Below are 23,967 nucleotides of genomic sequence, written 5' to 3' on the forward strand. Positions count from 1 at the left end.
TTTATTTTTGTTTTGGTCTTTCAGATTGTGTGTACATTGAGAGTCGCCGGCCCAACACTCCCTACTTCATTTGTAGCATTCAAGAGTTCAAACTGGTGAGTAGTTTAATTCCCTTGTTTTTCTTTTTTTTTTTTTTTTGGCATAGTCTACACGTCACCGGGCTTCTTGCAGACGTGCCGTTGGAAATTTAGTGGAAATTTGCCAAATTCTCCAAAGATGGTGGCTATAACTATTTCAGTGCCAATCGTTAGACTCTAACTCCGGTCCTCGAGGGCCGGTATCCTTCATATTTTCCACTTTTCTCACACCTGATTCAAATGATTAAGATCATTTTCATGCTCCTGCAGAGCTTGCTAATAAGGTAATCATTTGAATCTGGTGTGTTGGGGAAAGAAAAGCGGAAAACATGAAGGATACCGGCCCTCGAGGGTTGGAGTTTGACGCCTCTGCTAGAAGGCCAGTAGATTTAGCGTTTTCACTCACCTTTCAAGGGCAACAGAATATTGTGTGCTATGTCTATGTAAATATAAGTGCTGCCATGTGAAAGATTGACTTCCATACTTCAGTTAGAATTGATGTTGGTAATAGCTGTGTTGTAAGCATGGAAACACTGCCATCCAGTGGTCACAGCACTACAGTGCTCAATTGGCTTATATTAGGTAAGCATTAGTCTAGGGTGTCAGCTACCCTCCATAAAAAATGTGTTTGGTGAGGATTTTAATTTCTATTATTGTTATTACTGTTTTAAAAGACGAGAATTCCCATCCATGGCGCTGATTGAGTTAAGAGACAGAGGTTCTTTCCCATTGGACAGAATTTGGTGAAACTAATTCTGCCTAGTGACTTGTCATGCTTGTAAATGAATAAAACCGAACTAAGCGGATTTGTGCAGAAGCAATTTTTTGAAAGCTATCTGGACAAAATTCCCTTTAAACACAAACGGGGAGAATATTCCGGGTTTAAATACTTTAACCCCGGTTCTGTGTAGACAAGGCCTCGGGCTCTGAGGTTCTGCAGCGTAATGTAACTTCGACAATCCAAAGAGTGGCTGCTTGCCGTTGAGTTTTTATAAACCAGTGCGGTAATACGAGAAATTCAACACGTTTGTCAGCGTATTCTCCCGAGACCACTCGCTCTCATTGAATTTTGTCTGTAATTGAATTAGCCAATTAGCACTTTTGCCGAAAACTATGCTTGGTCTATTTGGACATTTGTTGTTGACTGGTATTTATTGCGCAGATGTGGCTACACATGCCACTGCCTTTGAGCTGTAGATGTCTTTTAGTACACTGGCAATTTCAACATATCCTTGAAGGCTTGGTTACTGTCAGCCCACCCCCCCCAGGGGACCCAAATAATGGCTACCAAAAGCCAGCGTGATGATGGGAGATCAGCTGAATGGTCACAGACACACACATATCTTTTTCAAACACATATTGGATGCGCGCGTGACATATGTGCGCAAAAATGTAATCAACATACAGAATCGGTGTATCGGTTTTATGAATTAAAAATGCAAATCTCAAAATCTTATTTTCAAGTTGGCTTACACAGTTGGTTGCTACCGGCAAGCTTTACGCCTCCCCTTGGCTCCATTTTGTTGCCGTCAATGTGATTTATCACCAAAAAAAATCACACTCAACCGCTGATTAAGGACACTAAGAAGTCTCCCGTCAAACATGCTGTCAATGTACCAAAGTCTTCAGCGAGCCGCTAACTTTGTGGTGCATTCAAATGCAGTCAGACGTTTCCAACTCAAGCAGAAAAAAGATCCGTATATGAATGCAATGTTTATAACTTCAAATATCTAAACAACGATAAAAGCAGGCATATATTAAGAACAATGCTGGGTGTGAAATTAAACTACAATAAATGTTCCATCTTGTTACTTATGGTCACAATAGCTATTCAAACAACTTTAGACTTCGGCCTTCCATTCAAGTGGATGGTATGTCAATGAATCAAGCAGAAGAATGGAGTAGCAGTCGCGGTTTTGTGGATAATGGCGCTTTCTTTTCAATTCGAAACTTAATAAACTGTTACGGCGGGACGAGGGAGGACCCAAGAGCACGCACGCACTGGTAAGGGCAATGGCAGAGTGTTTATTGAACAGAAGGTGCGGGTAGTCGTGGGAGCTGACGGGAGCGTGGCACAGACGTCTGGGGGGTTCTGGAGTCGGGAGAGCTGGGGTTTGGCTGGGAGTCGGGCAAAGGGAGCGAGACGGGAGGGGGGCTCGGGCATACAGGTAAAGACGGCAGGCTAGCGGGTGGTCAGAGGCAGGCAAGGTCGAAATACCAAGGATCCAGTCAATTCGGCAGGCAATCGGGAGGTCAAGGGCGAACAGGGTCGGACAACAGGCAGGCTGGCAGGAGGAATTGCTGGAAAGCTCGGCGTAGCGCATAGAGACGATCTGGCGGGTTGTGGAGGGAAGTGACCGGGCTTTATACTGAGCGGGTAAATGGTTGCAGGTGTTGGTGTTCGAGGCTGATTAGAAGGAGGGCTGAGCGGGTGTGGTGAAGCTGGAAGTGAGGTGGCTGAAATGGTGGACTGTGACAGAACCCCCCCATCAAGGGACGGCTCCCGACGTCCCAAGGCCACCACTGGGCGGGAGGGAAAGGCCAACGGCCGGGGAAACCCCATGGGCGGGGGGGCGGGCAACACGCCGGGGCGCGCCACGACGCCCAGACGGTCCAGATGGCTGATCAGGATGAAGGCGGTGAAAGTCAGAGACCAAGGAGGCATCCACAACCTGGCGGGCTGGGATCCAAGACCGCTCTTCCGGGCCATACCCCTCCCAGTCCACTAGGTACTGGAGGCCCCTGCCGCGGCGACGGGAGCGGAGCAGCCGCCGGACTGTGTACACCGGGCCCCCATCAACGAACCGAGGAGGCGGAGGAGGCGGAAGCGCGGGAACCAGGGGGCTATCTATTGCAGGCTTGATTCGGGAGACATGGAAACTTGGGTGAACACGCATCGAGCGAGGTAGGGCAAGACGCACAGCTGACGGGTTCAGTACCTTCTGGATGGGGAAGGGACCAATGAAACGGGGAGCGAGTTTGTTGGATTCCACTCGAAGGGGCAAATCCTTAGTGGACAACCAGACCTTCTGACCCACCTGGTACGTTGGGGCCGAAGTACGCCGCCTATTGGCCGTCCGAGTGTAGCGTTTACTGGCCTGCAGCAAGGCCGAGCGGGCTCGGGCCCATGTCCGGCGGCACCGCCGAGCAAAGGCAAGGGCAGACGGACAGGTGGCGTCGTCGTCTAGAGCCGGAAACAACGGAGGTTGGTAGCCGTGAACGCATTCGAAGGGGGAAATTCCTGTGGCGGAGCTGGTCAGCGTGTTGTGGGCATACTCTGCCCACTGGAGCTGGGCCGACCAGGAGGCAGGGTCTCGGGATGCCAGACAGCGGAGGGCAGTTTCCATCTCCTGATTTACTCTCTCCGTTTGCCCGTTGGTCTGCGGATGGAACCCGGAGGACAGGCTGGCCGTAGCGCCAATGAGCCGGCAAAACTCCTTCCAAAAAGCCGCCCTGAACTGAGGACCCCTGTCTGACACCACATCAAGGGGAAGCCCATGTAGGCGGAAAACATGGTCAATCAGGAGTTGTGCCGTTTCCTTTGCGGAGGGAAGCTTCGGGAGGGGAACAAAGTGAGCCATTTTGCTGAATCTGTCAACTATGGACAGGATGGCTGTGTTACCGTTTGATGGAGGTAGACCGGTCACGAAGTCAAGTGAAACATGAGACCAAGGGCGATGCGGAACAGGAAGGGGGCGCAGCAGCCCGGAAGGAGCCTGATGTGACGATTTATTCTGACTACAAATGGGACAGGCCTGGATAAATTCACGCACGTCCCTCTCCATAGAGGGCCACCAGAACCGTCGCCTGAGGACAATCAGGGTCCGTTGAATGCCGGGATGGCAAGTCAATTTCGAAGAGTGAGCCCACTGTAGAACTTCGGAACGAAGATAGTCGGGGACAGGCAGACGGTTACTGGGACATTGGCTTGGTTTAGTCTGCCCCTTGGCAGCTGACTTCACCTTCTCCTCGATCTCCCAGGTGAGCAAGCCAATGACACATGACGGGGGAAGGATAGTCTCGGGGTCCCGGCATGAACTGTCCTCAAGTTCAAACTGCCTGGAGAGGGCGTCCGGCTTGATATTCTGGGATCCTGGGCGGTAGGAGAGGTTGAAGTTGAACCTGGTGAAGAACAATGCCCAACGAGCTTGGCGGGAGTTCAGCCTCTTAGCCTGACGGATATACTCGAGGTTTTTGTGATCTGTCCACACCACAAAGGGGATCTTCGTTCCCTCCAGCCAGTGCCGCCATTCCTCCAGGGCGGATTTTACGGCAAGTAGTTCGCGGTTTCCTATGTCATAATTTCTCTCTGCGGGAGAGAGGCGCTGAGAAAAGAATGCGCAAGGGTGGAGTTTCCCATCCTTCCGTGACCGCTGGGAGAGAACGGCCCCAACCCCAGTCTCCGATGCATCAACCTCGACCATGAATTGTTGACCAGGATCTGGCATTTGAAGGATTGGGGCCGATGTGAAGCGGTGCTTGAGTTCCTGGAAGGCCCTTTCGGCACCTGGGTTCCACCGGAAAGGGGTTTTGGGGCTGGTGAGAGCCGTAAGAGGAGCTGCCGTGGCGCTGTAATTCCTGATAAATCGCCTGTAAAAGTTAGCAAAGCCAAGAAAGCGCTGCAGTTGTTTTCTGGTTTCGGGCGTTGGCCAGGAAGTAACAGCCGAGACTTTTGCGGGATCCATACTGATGCTATCCTTAGCGATTATGTAGCCCAAGAAGGACACTGATGAGGCATGAAACTCACACTTTTCCGCTTTGACAAACAGAGAGTTTTCCAGCAGGCGTTGCAGAACTGCGCGAACGTGGAGAACATGCTCACCCTGCGTCTTGGAGAAGATGAGAATGTCATCCAGGTAAACGAATACAAATCTGTCGAGCATGTCCCGCAGGACATCGTTGAGTAGTGCCTGGAAGACCGCTGGGGCATTGGTGAGTCCAAAGGGCATGACTAGGTACTCATAGTGTCCGAGCGGGGTATTGAAGGCAGTCTTCCATTCATCGCCTTCCCTAATCCGCACGAGATGGTAGGCATTGCGTAGGTCGAGCTTTGTGAAGTAGGCAGCCCCCTGCAGTAGCTCAAACCCTGAGGTCATTAGTGGAAGAGGATATCTATTCTTAATCGTGATATCGTTCAGGCCCCGATAATCGATACAAGGGCGGAGAGTCTTGTCCTTCTTCTCGGAAAAGAAAAACCCTGCCCCCGCCGGAGAAGAGGAAGGACGTATGATGCCCGCCGCTAGCGACTCGTTGACATACCTCTCCATGGCCTGCCGTTCTGGACCCGACAGAGAGTATAGGCGACCCCTTGGAGGCGTTGTCCCGGGCAATAGGTCAATTGCACAATCATAAGGGCGGTGGGGAGGCAGGGAGGTTGCACGCGCTTTGCTGAAGACTTGGCTAAGGTCGTGATACTCAGGCGGCACACCAGCGATATCGGCATGCGCAGGCGGAGCGGCGAGGGGATCAGGAACAGATGCGCGCTTGAGGCAGGAGAGATGGCATGATGAGCCCCAAGCCAAAATGACTCCCTTCTCCCAATTGATGTGAGGGTTGTGGCGACAAAGCCAAGGCAGCCCCAAAATTAGCGGTATCTGCGGATGATCTAGGATGCAAAATTGTATTTTTTCCTCATGGTTGCCTGACAAGCGCATAGAGAGAGGTGCGGTTTGGTGAGTTATCACCCCCAGGGGGCGCCCGTCCAAGGCATGGGCAGGTGAGGGTTTGGGCAGAGGGAAGCTCTTGAGACCGAGTTGAATCATTAGCTGCCGGCTAATGACGTTAGCGTCAGCCCCAGAGTCCACCAGGGTGCCTACAGTGTGGGGGCCATCAGACAGCAGGAGTTGGGCTTGTAAGAGGGCTCTGTCACGGGACAGGGAAAGAGTCACTTGACCCATTTTTACTCTACTCGGGACCGGGATTGGTCTTTTCACTGGGCATGCGGAAATAAAGTGTCCTGGTTCCCCACAATAAAGGCAGAGCCGGGCGGAGCGGCGGCGTTGCCGCTCTTCAGGAGTCAGGGGCGCGCGAGCTGGCTGCGTTGGCGCACTCCCGCCACCGGGAGGAGCTGACGTCGCCAGATGGGAGCTCACTCTGGCCGGCGGAGAAGCCCTCTGGTGCCTCTCTTCCCGTTGCAGTTCGCGTAGCCGATGCTGCAAGCGGATATCTATCCGCGTCGCCAGGTTAATCACCCCGTCCAAGGTGACGGGGAGTTCATGAGAAACTAATTCGTCCTTAAGACGGCTGGACAGTCCATGAAGGAAGGCGTCTACGAGTGCGGGACCGTTCCACCTATTCTGACTGGCTCGCGTCCGGAAGTCAATGGCGTAATCCGCCACCGTTCCGTCGCCTTGACGCAACTCGAGCAGGCCCCGGCCCAATTCCGCACTGGCGTAGCTGAGTCCAAAGACTTTTAAAATCTCCTCCTCGAGCGCCTGGAAGGAGGCACACGCGGGTGACCGTCTCCTCCATTCCGCCGTTCCCCACAAGCGGGCTCGGCCCGTAAGGTGGTTGATGACGAACGCTACTTTAGCGCGCTCGGAGGCAAATGTTCGGGGCTGCAGGGCGAACAAAAGTGAACAATTCGTTAGGAACGCCTCGCAAGTTTCGGGATCACCTTCGTAGCGTTCCGGGACGCCAATTTGGGGCTCGGGCCGGTCATGAGGCAGAAAATTGGGCGGATGATCGGGAGCGGATGACGGCTGGATGAGGGATCGGCGCGCTGGGTCCATTTGGACTGGCCAGATCGTACTGTTACGGCGGGACGAGGGAGGACCCAAGAGCACGCACGCACTGGTAAGGGCAATGGCAGAGTGTTTATTGAACAGAAGGTGCGGGTAGTCGTGGGAGCTGACGGGAGCGTGGCACAGACGTCTGGGGGGTTCTGGAGTCGGGAGAGCTGGGGTTTGGCTGGGAGTCGGGCAAAGGGAGCGAGACGGGAGGGGGGCTCGGGCATACAGGTAAAGACGGCAGGCTAGCGGGTGGTCAGAGGCAGGCAAGGTCGAAATACCAAGGATCCAGTCAATTCGGCAGGCAATCGGGAGGTCAAGGGCGAACAGGGTCGGACAACAGGCAGGCTGGCAGGAGGAATTGCTGGAAAGCTCGGCGTAGCGCATAGAGACGATCTGGCGGGTTGTGGAGGGAAGTGACCGGGCTTTATACTGAGCGGGTAAATGGTTGCAGGTGTTGGTGTTCGAGGCTGATTAGAAGGAGGGCTGAGCGGGTGTGGTGAAGCTGGAAGTGAGGTGGCTGAAATGGTGGACTGTGACATAAACGTACAACAAAATGACACTTTCACGTCCCCATGTGTCTTTCGGTTTTGCAAGCTTGAAGTAGAAAGCGATCAAATAATTTTCATCAAATCAATTTCGAGTCGAGACCCGATAATCGACGATTCCCGCCCCTGGTGTGTGTCTGTGTTGTTTTTGTGTCGTGTGAATATTTTTGACTGAAGGTCAGTTTCATGTGGATGCCTTTTGTGAAGCGGGCCTCGCAGGGCAGTTCTGCCTCTCAACGGCAGGCCTTTAATCGGATTCCATCTTGCACACACACGCAGTTGCACACACATTCCCCACCTTGACCAAGACTACCCGAGGAGACCTGGACTAGACAGAAATGATTCTCTAGAAAGAAGAAAAAAAAACGCGACCCCTTCAGCTGACCTTTTTTTCACTCTCTACTTTCCCCGTTGTTCTACATCTGTGTCTCATGTACCGCCCCAACCCCCACCCCCACCACTTAATGTCCACCTGTAATTAATGAACAGCCATCTGGGTGCTTGTATTTGTTTGAGCAGACCCTATCTTGTAGTCCTACGCTACAACGACAAGCCCTGCTGACTTTCCCAAACAAGTGTGTGCGTGTGTGTGTTTTTTCCTGGCCAAATCACAAAAGGCTGTCTTCAGGGCAGCCATGTTTGCTCTGTCATACTTAATGGTCTTCCAAGGATAATATTAGATCATTTAGGATGTACCGTAATTCCCCAAAAGTTGGACGCACTTGTGGATAGGACATTCTCTTCATTTTAGAGTCAAATTCTGGTGTTTTGTGTGTGTTATGGTGTATAGGATGCACGAACAGTTTAGGGACAATGCAAGAACTATAGAAAAACAAATTAAGTCTAATCTTTATGAATTCTAAATATTTCCTTGTGTTATATATTTATTGCGGGGTAAGTCTGTTTTAGATTTCCCACATTGGGAGTGGTCAGTCAACGCAGCACCAGTGTTGTTTTTCCTTTCCATGCAATTCAGCTTGTTCATTTTGCCACAAATACCCAAAGTTGTGCACCATCCGTGTCCCACCAAGTTAATGATTGTGCGTATATACCACAAGACCTCAATTAATAAAAAAGAATACATTTCCGTGTTCTTTAATCGGTGCACTTGCCACTCTTAATTGAATCAGCTGGAGACATCATAACCGCATTTAAGTAATATTTATGTGTATGAACAAAGATGGATTCGAACATTGGTTCAGGCTGCTCGTTTCTTTGATTGAAAATAACGCCGTAACAACCTTAGCTAACACGAGCTGCCGTTAGCTGCAGCAGGCACCAGCTGCTAACAACCAAGTGACGTTCGCCTTCTCGCTCATCCCGTTACGGTAACAATTGTAAATAGGAATACGGCCTGTCCAAAAAAAAAAAAAAAACTGTAATTGTACATTCTCGTTTGCAAATCTGAAACGCACCCCTGAACACAAATGTGGGCCACGCGATTTTTCCCTCAGGGGGCAACGGGACGCTTTCGTGCCGCTCCGTTGTCGCACTCTGTGTTCTTATTTCCTGTTTTTTTGCCACCGCATACCGAAAAGAGCAAAGCGCAAGCTACTTGGAGCTGAGCTCTCATTAGACATCAACACAATTTATTTGCCATCTTCTCATTCTTCCCCGCATCTGCCTTTGGCCTCCACTTCTTTTCATGCTGGCTAAACTATTGATCGACACCCCCGCGCCCTTTTTGCGGGAGATTGGGCTCTGAAGGCGCGGCCGGGGGGAGGAAATTTCTCCCCTCTCCACCAAACAACCTTATCAATATCCCCCGCCTTTCCGCGACTCTCCATCCCGACTCGGTATTAAGTCCCGCTCGTGTATTTTACCTAATGACCTGCGAATCCAATTAGTATGTAGGAATTCCAAAGGCGGCCACGGCTCTTCTCGCGCACGCGGATTGAAGCCTGTCCCTTTCTTTTCCCTCTTTCACTCGGAGGATATTTTCTACTTTGAGATGATTCACTGGCTTGTCATTCCACGTTACTCACACGCTTAAACACAAGCCGAGCAGACTGCCAACAGTAGCATACGTAAAAATAAATCCTGCAACGTAGGGCAATCATCTTCCCTTGTTTGTTTAGTCGCCGGCTGCCGCAGCCGCGCTAACGGCGGACTCGCCGACACATTGATCAAGCAGCGTTTCACTCAACTTGCAAAAATGCGAGAAAGAGCGGCGGCTGGTTGCAAGCCGTTTTGACCATCTTAAACAGGGGGGTCAAACTCGTTTCATCCTGCGCATCGCTATTAATCGTGAAACATTAACATTACTATTAATCATAAAACATTCCTAGTTTTTCATTGATTGAAAAAAAATCATCAAAAACATCTTGTGGGCCGGATGAAACCCGTTTGCCCGCACGTTCGACACCCCTGATCTTAACCGTTGTTCGTACTGCAAGCCCAGTTAAAATGGACGTTTTGACGACTATAGTCGTCAATGAGTTAATACTGCGTTTGTTAATATGAATTAAGCTGCGAAATCCATCAGTTTTTATCCTTCTAAGGGGGCAGCCATTTTGCTTCTTGCTGTCCACTGTGAATCAGGTATTTTAGGTAATACTCATGTCATTTATTACTTTAGGTAATTAAGCGCCAGAATAATCATTTTAAGTACTAAAATATATTGCTAAGTAATTAAGTAGTACCTAAGGTACTAAAGTAATCAATTGTTTGAGGTACTAAAGTAATTCCTTAAGTAATTCCCCAAATGGCTTTCCATAAAACAAGCGTCCATGTGAATTTTACTTGATTGATTACTTTAGAAAATGAAGTAATTCCTGACCTAATTACTTCATTATCTAAAGTTATTAATTACTTTAAAGGGATAGTGTGTAAGATTTAGACCGTTTTCGCGACGGACAGTAGGACTCGATGCAGGTACTGCATGTACCAATGGCCGTAGGTATAACAAACATGGCCGCCGCCGGAGAAGTGCCACTCCCCTTGTAATTTCATTTCCTGAGAACTAGACCTGTGATTGTATTTCAAACGTACTGTTGGTCATTAAGAACACATGCAGTCGCAAGTTTTTGAAATTTAAGATCATTTATTTTATTCATTTTTCATGAAAAACGCTCTAAATCTTACACACTGTCCCTTTAATGATTCATTTGTTTAATACCAACCATTTTTATATGCTCCTTTGGCCAAACCCTTGAAAAAAAACATTTTTAAAAAGTGCCTGGGATTGAATGGTTGGACTCTTAAAAAAAAAAAAACATCGAAATATGTCTTGAATTTATTGCGTAAAAAATGACTTTGTGGTAAAGCTTCAAGGACAATGACATGACATCCATCAATACTCTCACGTCACATGACTGGAAGCCCTTTGTAACCCACTCCTTTTCGCGTCTTTTCCAAAGAAACGCTTTTAACCGTGCAAACGTGGTGACGTAGCCGTCAACAAAGACCCTCCACCTTGCGATGGTGAAAATTGGACTGCTTGGCAACAAAAACCCCATTGAACAGGCTTGTGTAATTAAACAGGGGATGAGGAGCTGTGTGTGGGTGTATGCATTGGCATACTTCCCCTTGTTCCTGGAGGGAGAAACACTGCAATCGCTTCATAAGCAAGAGAGGGCGGGGTACAAGGATGCCGGGAGAAAGGATGTGGGGAAGGAACATGGGGGGAGGCCTCGGGGATTGAACGCAGCTGACTTAGCCAATAACAGCAAATGAGGTTAGATACAAGCAGAGGAGGTGCTGGGGGGTGGGGGTCAATGAGTGTTGAGGACGTGGACACAATGACTAGAACATTGGATGGGAGGAGGTAGGTGAGTGGCGGTAGATAAAGAGGAGCGAGGAAAGGGGTGGGGGGGCAGTGTAGGAACCGTTAGATGAGATTGAGAGAGAAATGGAGACTGAGGAGACAATTGAGGTCGAGGGAAAAGGATGGCTAGTTGAAACTGGCGAATCTTGTGACGTATTTCTTAGTGCTGTCTTACTGTGTGCTGTGTACATTTAGAATGTTAAATCAGGCAAAAACACTTCAACTAAATACCGTATTTAGGCCTATTTTGAATCTGTTTACACATATAAGGCGCGCCGCATTATAAGGTGCATAGAATAGAAGCTACAGTAGTGGCTGGGGTTGCCTTATAATAGATGCAGCTGCGCTAAAGGGAACGTCAACAAAGCAATCAAAGAATTCAGTCAATCTTTATAAATGAATCAGAAATTAAGAATAAAGATGAATTATGGAAAGAACTGTCTGAAGAATGGGAGGGGGGAAATATATTCATAACTTGAAATGCAGAGGTAAAAATTCAAGTTATTTTATGCAGTTTCATGCCCCAAAAATGAAAGCGTGGTTAATGCACTGCAGAAGTCGCACCATCAGCTTTTGAGAAAATTGACTGATTTTTCGGTGCGGAAAATACGCTAGTGTGATATGCCTAATTATGTCCAGACCACAGCAGGGTATGTGCAATAAGATCATCAGATATACAGTATATTGTAAATAAATAACAACTATATGGTTATGCCACGCTCATTTAAAGTGGTATTTATTGAAATGGACGTTTTCACGGCGAATGTGAGTACTTAACACTCCTGGGATTGTGAACGGTGTATAATAGCTCAGGCTAAAACGAGTAATTTGAATAAAATGCTTGAGGCAAATTTCCTCATCCCAGATACCTGCTTATCAGCGTACGTCAGAAAAAAAAATGTATCAAATCAACCACGGCCACAATTGTTAATCTTCTGCGTGACCGTAAAGCATGCTGGAATCTCTGTAATAAGGCCAACTTCAAAATAAAACTTGGATTATCACATATTTGGATACAAAGGCCTTGGCATGCTTTTATTTTGAAGTAGTCCCTTCCTATTGGCCTGTGCGGGAATAGAATGCCCTTATTGTCATTGTACACAGGATGGGTATCAAACAAAATCGGGAGTGCTTTTTTTTTGTAAATTTGTGGCATCCGTATATTTTGTTTTGTTTGTTTTTTTTCGCCATTTCAGCAATCCACTTTTTCTACACACAAAGCTAGCATCCCAAAACTATGTTAGCCGGTGCTTTTTATTGTTGTAGTCTTCCTATTTGATGATGATGCAATTATTTGTTTGTTTTTTCTGGTGTTTTGGAACTAAAATTGCGGATAATTAGCTCTGCAACGATGTCCTCTCAGGTTGGCTCTATTACCGCGTGGCTTTGGAGAGTGCAGTGGAGTTATCGCTCCGATCCGACCTCTACGGATCCATTTTATCTTCGTGTGAAGCGCCCCCGTGATGTGTGCTTCAATAGGTCCACGAAAGGCGAAAACGTTACACTATAATGTCCAATCTTGGCAGCCCTTTTCACCAAATCGTCTTTTCCATTGACACGATGGCAAGGGACTCACTTGACAAGGCATCGCTTGTCACTCCCGAGGGCTTCGTCCCCTGTTTTTATCGCCCGCTGAACATTTTGAAATGCAATTATGGATCAGTGAGCACCGCCATCAGTCGTACTTCTTGTTAATATTTATCAAGTGGAACAGCAGTCGCTGCTTTCTCTTGAGAAAGGGCCGCTGCAGTCATTAGGCGCAATCGTGTGTGTGTGTCTGCGTGCGTGTGTGCATGCAAGGGCGAGAGAATCGCCATGCTCCTCTTTTAATTCCCCGGTCCACTCAGCTGCTGTAAGCGAGCCGCTACATTTCACAGGCAGGAACATTTGGAGCTTCTGCCGTTCTCAATTTTGTGAGCGTGTGTGTGTGTGTGTGTGTATGGAGCTGTCTTCAAGTGTCTGCTTGTAGCCGCTTTCTCTGAGAGGAAGCAGCTTTGACAAGGGCATCGCGCCTGCATAGACATGGCCAGCCAGCTGAGCCTGCTGCAAGCTGTTTGATTGAAGCATTCTGCCTTTAATGTTCCCCATTGAGTAGCAGCAGCGGCTTGAAAGCAATAGAAGTTACCGACCACTCAATAGCTCAAAAAAAAAAAAAACAGAACCAAAAATGGCTGTGATAGGCTAAAGCAGGTTAACGTGATTTTTTTTTTTTTTCGCCTTGTTTGACAAGTACAGTTGACCGCCGCCATATGAAATTAATCCATCGCGGGGTTTGGATTGTAAGGGAAAATTGTCGTATGGCGGGCAATGGAAAGCTACGGTAATTAGCGTATAAAACCCCAGGTAAAAACGTCAAAATTGTATATGCATATTAAAAATTGGTAACAGAATAGTATCGCAAGTGCTACTTATATACAATATACATGTATATAGTTGAATAACATAAATACAAAATATACAAAGGAAAAATGAAATTCTATATACATACTTGAGCTACTTACGGCTATAATCCCTAGCAAAGCTAGCCTAGCCTACCTTTCTTCGTATTTCTTGACCATCCCCGCCTTCGTTTCCATGCTAATCATCTTCTTCGTTCTCTCTTGAACATCGCTAGCAATTTTGGGACCCATGGCTAACCCATTCAAGTTTGAATTAAGCACTTGGTTGTTACCTGAGTCATTAGCACGTGATGTTGTTTTCACCCCACAAGAAGTGAAAAACGAAATATAGAACAAATACAAATGGCTGCCAGATAAAGTAGTTTGTACCTATTGTAAACATGTCTCGTAAACCAACCTATAGCCTGCTGCTTATGATTTAACTCATTTTAAAATCTTCAATTTTTGAAATGATTAACATTTTTCCGGACTATGAACCACACCGGATTAAGCCGCATCAATAAAAATTTGACAGAAACTGTATTTTTGTCATGTGTAGGTTGCACCAGCCTATGCCTATAACTATACCTGATTGCGTCTTTTAGTCAGGAATAAAATAGCATATTCCTCTGTCTCACTTTGTTTACTGGGAGTTCCCCCTGGAGACTAGTTTGAAAAAAAAAAAACAAAAAAAACGTACATAACCTGCACTGGGCCACAGGGTTCAAAGAGTGAGAAAAAAGTAACGTCTTACAGTCCGCAATTTACGGTAATTGAATGACTTTGATTTACTCCCCGGCCGTAGAGTGAAGCGTGTTTTCCCACCGTCCGAGACTTTCTCCATTTTGACAGTTATGATTAATTCCCCGCGCGAAGTAAGCACGACACCATTTGTGCGCGCTCTCCCAAAGCCCTTCTTGCCTCTTGATATTTCATTGAGATGAAGCCATTAATGCCGCTCTTGTAATAACAGCGGGTCATTTAGCGGAGGCGATGTTTCTCTGCAACACGTGCCAAAGCACACACATGCTACTAGATGGACCAGGCGGGTGTCAGCTTGCAAGCTTGCTGCATTCTTGCAGATCCCATGAAGCCCCCCCGCATATTGGATCTCCAGCACGAGTACAGGACTCAGTTTTTTCGGGGAGAAGAAGATTTCCATCGATTGTTGGCGAGAGCGCCGCGATGAATAAATAAAGCGATACAAACGGCAACATTGCAATAACAATATCGCCGCAGTGGGGTAGATGGCTCAATTTAGCCTTCCGTGTGCACCTGAAAACAAAATGTAGTTTTTCATAACTCTTCCCGCCCTTCGTTTGTGTAAAGACGTGCTGCCCATTAAACGAGTTGCCCACACAGTTGTATTATTTCCTGAGTCTTAGATTAACGTGGCGATTGCCTTTTCCATATTTAGGGTTGCCTCTTACCAGTGGGGGTTTTTGGTTTGAAGGGTGTTTTCATAAGGCTTTTTAAGAAGCTAAATCAATAACCACCATTGCTAAATTATTCAGTCGTGAAGGTTCACTCGCTTACAGCTTGAGCCCCACAAGGTGCGAGTACGCATGTAAAAATTCTACTCGTGACACGAACGAAAGGTACATGCATGTCAAACAGAACTCATATGAAGCAACGATTTACAAAATAAAAGCGGATTTCCGGTGTGCTACGTTGCCAACCGAGGCAGAAAAAATAAGACTCCAGAATTTGACCCTTCAGGGATGTTTTGTTTGTTTGTTTTATGTATATATGATTTATTCATATATACCTTTCGAGCCAAAATAATTGTTCATATTCATCGGTTGGCTGGTTTATTTTATGTGTTTTTGATGGAATTCTTGTTTCAAGGCTCAAAACCTTTTTTTTAATTGCGCAGCAGTTTTGTGAATTATTATTTTTGGCGTGCTAATTTTGGTTGTTGTGACTTCTTGGGTTTGTTGATACTCATCAAATAAAGCAAAATGTATCATTTGATTGAAAAAAGATCCTAAAATCCGAAAAGATAAAAAAATATACAGCGGGCCCCCTTGTTACGAGATTAATCCATTCCGCGGTTGGGCTCGCAAAGCGAATTCACGGTATGGCAGCCAATCCAAACCTATGGTAAATAGCTAATGCGTTTAGAACCCCAGGAAAAACATAAATTGTTTATTCATATTAAAAATTGGTACCAAAATAACATAGGAAGTGCTATGTATATATAATATACATGTTTCAGTAAACATAAATAAAAAATATAGAAAGGATTTATTTACCTTTGAGTGCCGCTTATGCCCATATTCCGTAGTGAGGGTAACCTAGGCTAGCTTCGTATTTCTTATCCCCAGCTTGGTTTCCATATAAATCATCTTCTTACTTTTCTCTTTAACATCACTAGCAATCTTGGGACCCTTGGCTAACTCTTTCAAGTTTGAGTTAAACAGTGAAATGCACTATAAATAACCACTCGCGATAGAACAAAGATTTACCGTTCCGCCATTGTGAAGCGAGTGAGGCCGACCAATAGCAGACCAGCATCTCCATCATGTGACGGCAACAGAAAATAAGTGCCCCTCAAAACGCCTGCAGATGGAGACAAAACAACAGAAATACAGCTAACCCCCTAGGGTCATGACAGTTGTTTTTGTCGCAAAGCCGGGAAAATACCGTAAACAGTGTATGAAAAAACTCAGTATTCCACGTCGTAACATGAAAAAAACGGAAGCCAGGGACGCTGTAACACACACATATATATATATATATATATATATATATATATATATATATACAAAGACTCGTTTCACTCCTAGTTGTCAAAATCGTCACATACACGTGACTTGCTTTCTCTCCTATTTTGCTTGGCATCGCTACTCTTACATCAAATGTGCAATGTGAATTAAACACAAGAATACGCACATTTTTTTCCCTCCTAGCAACCAGTGAACTGTGTGCGGCCCAAACCATGGCAGTTTTTCCATATGGATCACATATCAAGTTTTACAAAACCCGGCACCCTTGAACGCAGATGAACTCTCGTCGACAGTCGACAATCTCTTACCCTTGCTCGGCCACCGAGAACTGCGTGTAGTAACCGGACACTAAACACATTTGTGTGGATTGGTCAAGCTTTAATTGGATTGGCCTCTGCTCTAAAAACAGTGGGCTAATTTTACACCGCGTCCTTGTCTTCTCCCACTTCACATTTCAGCGTTCCCCTCCTTGCCTCTTATGCATTCTCGAGCCGTCTTTTCCTCCTGTGGGTTCTCAGCGCAACTCAGGGTAATTTGCAGCTTGCCCAGTGTGTGTCATGGCAATAAAAAGACTTGAGATACAACAGGAGAGAAGGTGGCTATTGCTGTGGAAACAAAGATTTACTGCGGTATCGTATTCACACACCCTACGCAGGGCCCTGTTCCCCCTCGCCTTTCTCTCGACCCCCATTGAAGAACACATGGTGCGCATTTACTTTTGTGAAAAAGAGCACAGGAAGGAAGGAAATGGCGGAGAAGAGCAGACGGGATAAGAGGAAATTTCAGACATGGCTGCGAGGTCGAAAGAATGTCCACGCTTGGTACTCGCGAAGGTGCTTGCCTTGAAACAGCCGCCCCATCACCAGCGGCTCCCTATAGCACGCTCTTGACATTCTGTACATGTGCTACAGCTTGACCCGCGGCTATTCTGTGTCCTCGCCATCTGAATGCTTGTTGATCTAAAGCAGCTGACTCGCATCGTGTCTTGATCACGAAAAAAAAAAAATACCAGTCAGTTTGAGATCTCTTTAAAGGTCTTTTTCATATCTTGCACAGTCCACACAGTGTATTCAAGAAACACTTTGCAAAACCAAGAGAGTTTTTATCTGATGTGTCATAAAGATTTATATGCTGCGGCTGCCCAATAAGCCGTAAACAGGAGGCGACAAGCTCTGAATCCCGAAGCAAAACGCTCAAATGTGTCTTCTTAGTCCATAAAATGCAAACGCTCAACGTTTGGTAGCGTTTCAAAGACTGGAACCTTCATAATTGTTCTCCGTTTCTTTTGGGATTCACCAAATATAGAGTGGTATTTCCTTGGATACAAAGGATGGTATGTTCTCAGTTTAGGGCGTTGTCTTTCCACCCGCAAAATTTGTGAGTGATGTGCTCATAGTAGTCATTCGCTGCCTGTAGGTGATATTCATCAAGAGTATCGCATGTCACCATATGTGCTCATCTTGATTGTGTGCCTAGGTATGCATTTTTTACTCTAAACAGGGTTGTGATAGGGCTTAATCAAGAGTCTCTTTCTGTCCCACAAAGTAAAATTAATTCAAATGTAGCACATCATGGATAATGTAACATTTTACTGGTCAAAACAAAAGCCAAAAAGCTATTTTCCTCAGTTATCATAGTTGCATGCTGTCAAGTGCGGACAGAAAGAAAAGTTGACCATGTCAGGTAAGTCGACTTCAAAATAGGTCAACTAAAACTATCCGCGTCAAAGCTCCACCAGAGCCTTGTTAGTGCCACAGTTTTCTACATAGAACTTTTTTGTAGACATGCACATTGCCTCCGCCATTACCCAGAAGCCACGCCTCACAGTGACGTATGTTTACGGCAAGCGCTCAATGTACACAATGCATATCAAAAACAATGGGAAGCGTGAAAGATTATTGTACCTGGTGCTTGGATTGTGGCTGTTTTGTAAATTGCATCAACCAGAAGACGATACTTAGATCTAGTCCATCAAAGGACTGTTATGGAAGACAAAGCGTTTTCATTCTTTTCCCCCTCTTTGTTGTTAATGATGGCTGATTTCCCATTGAAGTTTCCCGTGCCGGGGGTACAACGCAATGGGTACTGGAGAAAACAAGTAGGGTAGAGTCGAGCCTGGTAGATTTCTCGGCGGAAACGTTGATTTTGTCAAGTAGACCAGGGTACGTAACGTCGGTGGAGACGGGGTTTAGGAGTATACATCTCCTCCCCGAAAGACGATTTGATACGGTTTTTAATGCGTAGGGTGAGCAACGATTCACAGACCGTTTGATTTGAAAGCGGAATGATTAGTTTCGGTTCGACTCAGGATTACAATTAAATTCAATAAGATCCAGCTCAAGCCGAGAGGGTACGGTGCTAACAGAACGATTAAGTATAGCGAAATGATCCTTAGATGCAGGATAATCTGCCGAATCGAGCAAAAGTTGAGTCTTTGCGAGGTACGTAACGTCAAGCATGACAGCGGTTTTAAGGTGTATTTCCTTGGAAAATGTCAAATTCCGGTTTTTACAGTACATATTTGCCTTTGGATGCTCATTCGACGATTCCGCGTCTGGATACGTAATACGATTTTGACTTCACCCCCTGCCTCTCCCATTGTGGACTAAACATGATCATCTCCGGTGGAATTTGAAACGGGTATCAGTCGATCGTCGCTGTGAAATAACATCAACACTCGGAGATAAAGGCATTTTCCGGAATGAGGGCCCGACTTTACTGTCCTCTCTGTAGCCGCAATCATTTCTGTTCCCGCCATGCTCACACAGTCTTTGTTCATTCCTTTATAAGAACGTACTTTACAGCTTGGCAGCGTTGCGGCTGTGAACAAGGATGCCTTTGTTTCTAGCAGGCGGTTAACGTTTGTGCGCAGAGCTGAGGGAGGTAAAAATGTAGCTTTTTGCCTGCTGTTATCATTTGTTGATAATTATATTGTTAACATTAAGTACCCTTTTTAAACAGCTGGTGAGTTTTCCGTGTTTTTATTCAATGACATCTGTCTTCACATTTGTCCACGGCCACATTCATAGCGTCCAAAATCATTTTAGTTCATCGCAATAGCAGCCATTTGCATGTTGACGCTTTGGAGCCTGACAAATGCTTTGCGGGTTCAATCTCGATTATCTTCCATCAATCTGGACGGTTGCGATTTTTAATCGGTTTTAATCGGGGAAATAATTCCGATTGCCAAATTAGGAATACTTATTCAAAATCAATTTTAAAGTAAACCTAATGAAAAGTTTGATTCATTTGGAAAGAAAACACAGTGTAAAATATATCAAAATAAGGAATACTCATTTAAAATCTGTTTTTTCATAAACTTAAAGGGGTAGTTTATTTATTTGACCATTTTTAGCAATTATGAGTTCATATTTTGGTGACAATGAAGTAAAAATAAGTCATTTTTCATGTACATATAATATTTTCTACTTTGTTTTGACTGAAAATTATATGACGTGCGCTCAAGGCGCTCGAGGGTAACGACCAACGCTCACCTGTTGGTCATGTGATGTTCATAAGATCGGCCATGCTTGTTACCTCAGCCTTCAACACGTGATCCAAGCAAGTGAAAAAAAATGTTTTAAAAATATGAATGATACATGAAAAATGATCCAATTAATTCAACTTCATGTCAATTTGTTAACCTTTAATTTTACAGCTAAAAATGGCACAATAAGTGAACTGTCCCTTTAAATGCCACAAATAAGTAGTTGGTACCTATTGGTACCATGTCTTATAAACCACGCATCCAGCCACTTTTGCAAAATCTCTTTTTTTTCCCGTTTTAGCCCATTTTCCAATTTTCGATATCTAAAATGAGCAATTGAATTGATTCGGTTAATTGCCCAGCCCCGGTTTGACATCATTTGCACTTCCCACAGCTTATGGCTCTCTTGACCTTATTCCACATGACTTCCCCTGACGTCCCCTTTATCCCCCTCCCCCGTTGTCTGGTCACTGTGATGAATCGTTCGCTTCGAGGCGGCGTGAGTGGAGTGAACCATTTTACTGTTGGTGGTTTAAAACCCTCACAGGTAATACTGATTAGTATATCACGTGATCGTAAAGGGAGATGCAGTCGAGATGTGCGTTTGGCGTTCTAGCCCCCCTGCATTGAAATTTTTTTCCCAGAAAGCTCTCCTCATATACGTGTTGTTGATGTTAACAATTTTCTGACTTCTGAAGACTTTAATATGATTAATTTGAACCCTGCTTATGTTTTACCTGAGCCACCATAGATGTTTTTCCTTTATAAGACCCTTAGTTTCAGGCACAGTGGCTTAATTAGTCACATTGTTTTTATTGTCAGATAAGACAATTAAAGGAATGGCTTTGAGCTGCTTTAAGACGTTACCTTGCAAGCGGTAAAAGGGCTAATTGAACCGCAAAAGGTACAAGAGAAAAACATTGGCGAGCATTATTGATTCTGTTGGCACACGGGCTTTGCTCGACCTCCTTTGCTCCGAATTTTCTTACCTCAAGCACTTACCCCCAGCCCACCTTAACATTAACGACAGAGGTGCTGGTTAGCCTAAGGAGAATGGAAATAATAATCCTGCTCGCATTGTAGATGTTTGTCAGGATACAGCGGCGGCTGGCCGTAATTAGGTGCAAAGTGTTTGCCGCCTCGCTAAAATGCCATCCAAATGCCAAATGGGGGTGAAGCTGTACGTTATACGTTCGATGTTACTGTACTCACTTTGCTCTGATGCGGGAGGTTAGATAGAGATGCGCTAAATTCTGCGGTTAAGACCGCAAATCCAACAGCTTCTTTACTATATGCGCTGTTGTCAGTTTAGATATATCGTAGATACAGCAGAGAAAAATGATGATGTTTGCAAGGCTTGAAATAAGCGGCAGCGCTGTTTGCGACGTTAATTTTGGTCTTTGTGCCTCTTATAAGCACATGGAATCACTGGTGTGAGAATCAGGTGCCGGCCAACGTCCCCAAGTGGTTTTTGAATGGCACTTGGTTTGTGTTCAAGAGCGCCAGGTTTTGTTTGACTCAATCCGCGATCCATACGAATGAATCGTCACCGTTTAGGCCGCGCCTTGTTTGTGACTTGCGTGCTGGGAAAAAACTGTGTGCCTTCTTATGTAGGCTGCAAGTTCAGTTGGTGTTGCACAGGAGTAGTCATATGAAGTGCCGCAATAACATAACATGCCTCTATTTTCAAAATAATACCAAATAATGCATAATGCCTTATGGAGCTTTTATTTTGACGTTTTTCCTCAATCGCTGGATCCGTTCCGATTATCTTGACACATCGTTGCCTCACGTTACTTAGCTATCGACACCAACATGGCGCCGTTAATCCTCGTGGCATTATGTTACAAATTAAGGAAATTTTCTTATGATATCGTAAAAGAATTAATCGGGAAAAAACACTATGGAAACTGAAGTTTCCAGGAGATGATTAAAACATGTAAAGGTTCAAAATGCAACAATTCTGACATTTCCATGTAATTGCAGCTGGATGTGCAAGAATTTATGTACAAAAGTAATTATTGTTCAAATTTTGGACCATACAAAACCATTGTAATTAAACTTTTTGAGATGCATTTTAATAGATTGTATTACATTGATTTTCATGCTATTATTGCAACATTCCATTGAGCGGCGGTCAAGTTATGTTAGCAAACAGAAAATTATTTGTTGACTTGTGTTTCACCCCAAGCCAGTAGGTGGCGGTAGTGAATGTAAAGCTTCGTTGTCATTTCACAGCCTACAAAGCCAGCCCATTTTTCAAATTTTTGCGGGTGCTAATAAATTGAACTTACATGTGTATGGATAGAACGGATGCCACTGAACAATTTGAGTGGTTGAAGAAAAAATTGAATAAATTCATTTAATTATTACACCTTTAAAAGCATTTACAAAATTAGGGAAAAAAATGCTCAGGTAGCACAAGTGACGTGAGGGCAATACGTGTGACACATTCAAACACTGTCAGAAAAAAACTCATGTTCCACCCAATTAGAAAATTGCTCCTTGAATTAAATCAATGATTCATGAAACTGCTTTGCAAAATTATATATTTTTAGCCTTGTGGTGTACTGGGGCATTTTGAGCATGATTGGATGTACAGCAGCATCATTAAAATGGTAATTACATACCCTTAGCAACTATGATGTTCCTAGCAGAATATATGCCAAACCTGCCTTGTTTTTTTTTTTTTTTTTTTCCCCCGCTTTAGTTTGTCTCCTGTTACTGGTTGGTAGTTTATTTAGCTATGCAATAGGCTGCTGGCACAGATTAGGTCATTGAAGCGTGTCAAATCTCCCTCAATGGTACCCAGTTTACACAGGCTGTTAAAATCCTTTGTCTATCTTTTGCCTTTATGCCTTTGGCATCCACTCGTTCGCTGCTCCACATAACCAAGCGCCTTGACCGGAGAGGCTGCGTTTGAGCTGCTTGGTGAGCGCAGCGCTGCAGACCCATATAAGGAGCGTGCATGTTCTCGGCGTGGCTCTGCACAGAATCACAAGGTGTCTGAAGCCCACCTGTCAAGTCCCGCCGCAGCCATCTTTAGCACCGGCTTCACAAAAACCACAAGAGGACATATGGCCGGCCGCCAGCGTGTCCATGCGCTATACTAACAGGCTATAACGGTCGTATTTATTATGGTAATAGGTAACGCTAAGCTTGTAGTCGCCGCTCGCCTCGAATGAAAAGAAACTGTGTTTTCGAAGCTGCCGCAATAGCCGCTTAGCAGAGGAAGGCTGGACGCTTCGGCCACAAAATAAAGCCTTAATTGTCTTCTCCGCGATTATGATTTTAATTGAAACGTTTGATTCATTCGGAAAGAAAAAACAAGGAATAACGAATCGGAATCGGTTTGAACATAAACTTAGTAGTCATAGCTTGGGCAAAGCTTGCTTCAAGAGATAGTCGATTCATTACGCCGTTTGAAAAGTTATTTTGTAGATAAGTCATTTAATAATAGTGTTTATGTATAATTCATAGCTTTAAAGCCACCTTTTTACGACTTGAAGGCTAAGCTGATTTATGATTGGTCATTAAGTGAAAAAAATGCGTTTGTAAAGTTTGAATCGTACCAGGAAAAAAAATAGCTATCAATTTAGGTCATTTGATACCGAAAACAGCATTTTACGTTTGTAAGAGTTCGGACATTCTTTTTTTGTTTTGTTTTTTTGTATGTTAGCCTAGGAAGTGTCTAAAAATTTCTGGTTATTTAGGAGTTAATTGATGACAAAATAGAATTTTTTTACTGCTAAAAATGGCTAAATAAAAGGAGTTTCCTGTAAACCTCACAATGAAGTTCTTCTACCTATTTAAACGTATCTTGTAAACCAGCCTTGCAGCCTTCTGCCAATTTAGCAAAACCTCCATTTTATAATTTAGCCAATTTTCAAATCTTCCAACTTTTAAGTCACCTTATCCCACCAACTTTTCCCGGCGTTTCCCTCATCCCTCTCCTCTGCGTTCTGGTCTCCGCTGTTAATTATTGACAAACGAATGTTTTTACTGCTAAAAACCGCTCAACTCTGCCCAGTCTTCTGCCACTACCGCAAATTTTCAAATCTTTGAGTTTTAAAATGACAATTGCTTTGATTTATTGCCCAGTCCTTCTCCTGGGTGAAACCCAGCTCCGCATACCCCACCAAAGATTGTCGTGCGTTGGTGTGTGCGCGCGCGAGCCGCGTGTGTAATCACTCCTAGCTGGCGGCCTCGGAGGGAGAGGTGGAATCAATGCAGTGGGTTATGAAGAGAGGAAAG

General features: G+C 45.2%; 1 protein-coding gene across 7 annotated transcripts in view; it reads left to right on the forward strand.

The window, feature by feature from the left end:
- Positions 1 to 23,967, forward strand: part of rerea (arginine-glutamic acid dipeptide (RE) repeats a) — a 185,528-nt gene that overhangs the window by 100,815 nt on the left and 60,746 nt on the right. For all 7 annotated transcript variants that reach the window (XM_088437459.1, XM_088437476.1, XM_088437492.1 and 4 more), the window contains exon 3: positions 25 to 95. In XM_088437459.1, coding sequence (XP_088293585.1) covers positions 25 to 95 — 71 coding nt within the window. The remainder of the gene's footprint in view (positions 1 to 24; positions 96 to 23,967) is intronic.

This window comes from Hippichthys cyanospilos, chromosome 2 (assembly GCF_059441005.1).
Source record: "Hippichthys cyanospilos isolate Australia breed blue-spotted pipefish chromosome 2, RoL_Hcya_1.0, whole genome shotgun sequence".
NCBI classification, from domain to species: domain Eukaryota; kingdom Metazoa; phylum Chordata; class Actinopteri; order Syngnathiformes; family Syngnathidae; genus Hippichthys; species Hippichthys cyanospilos.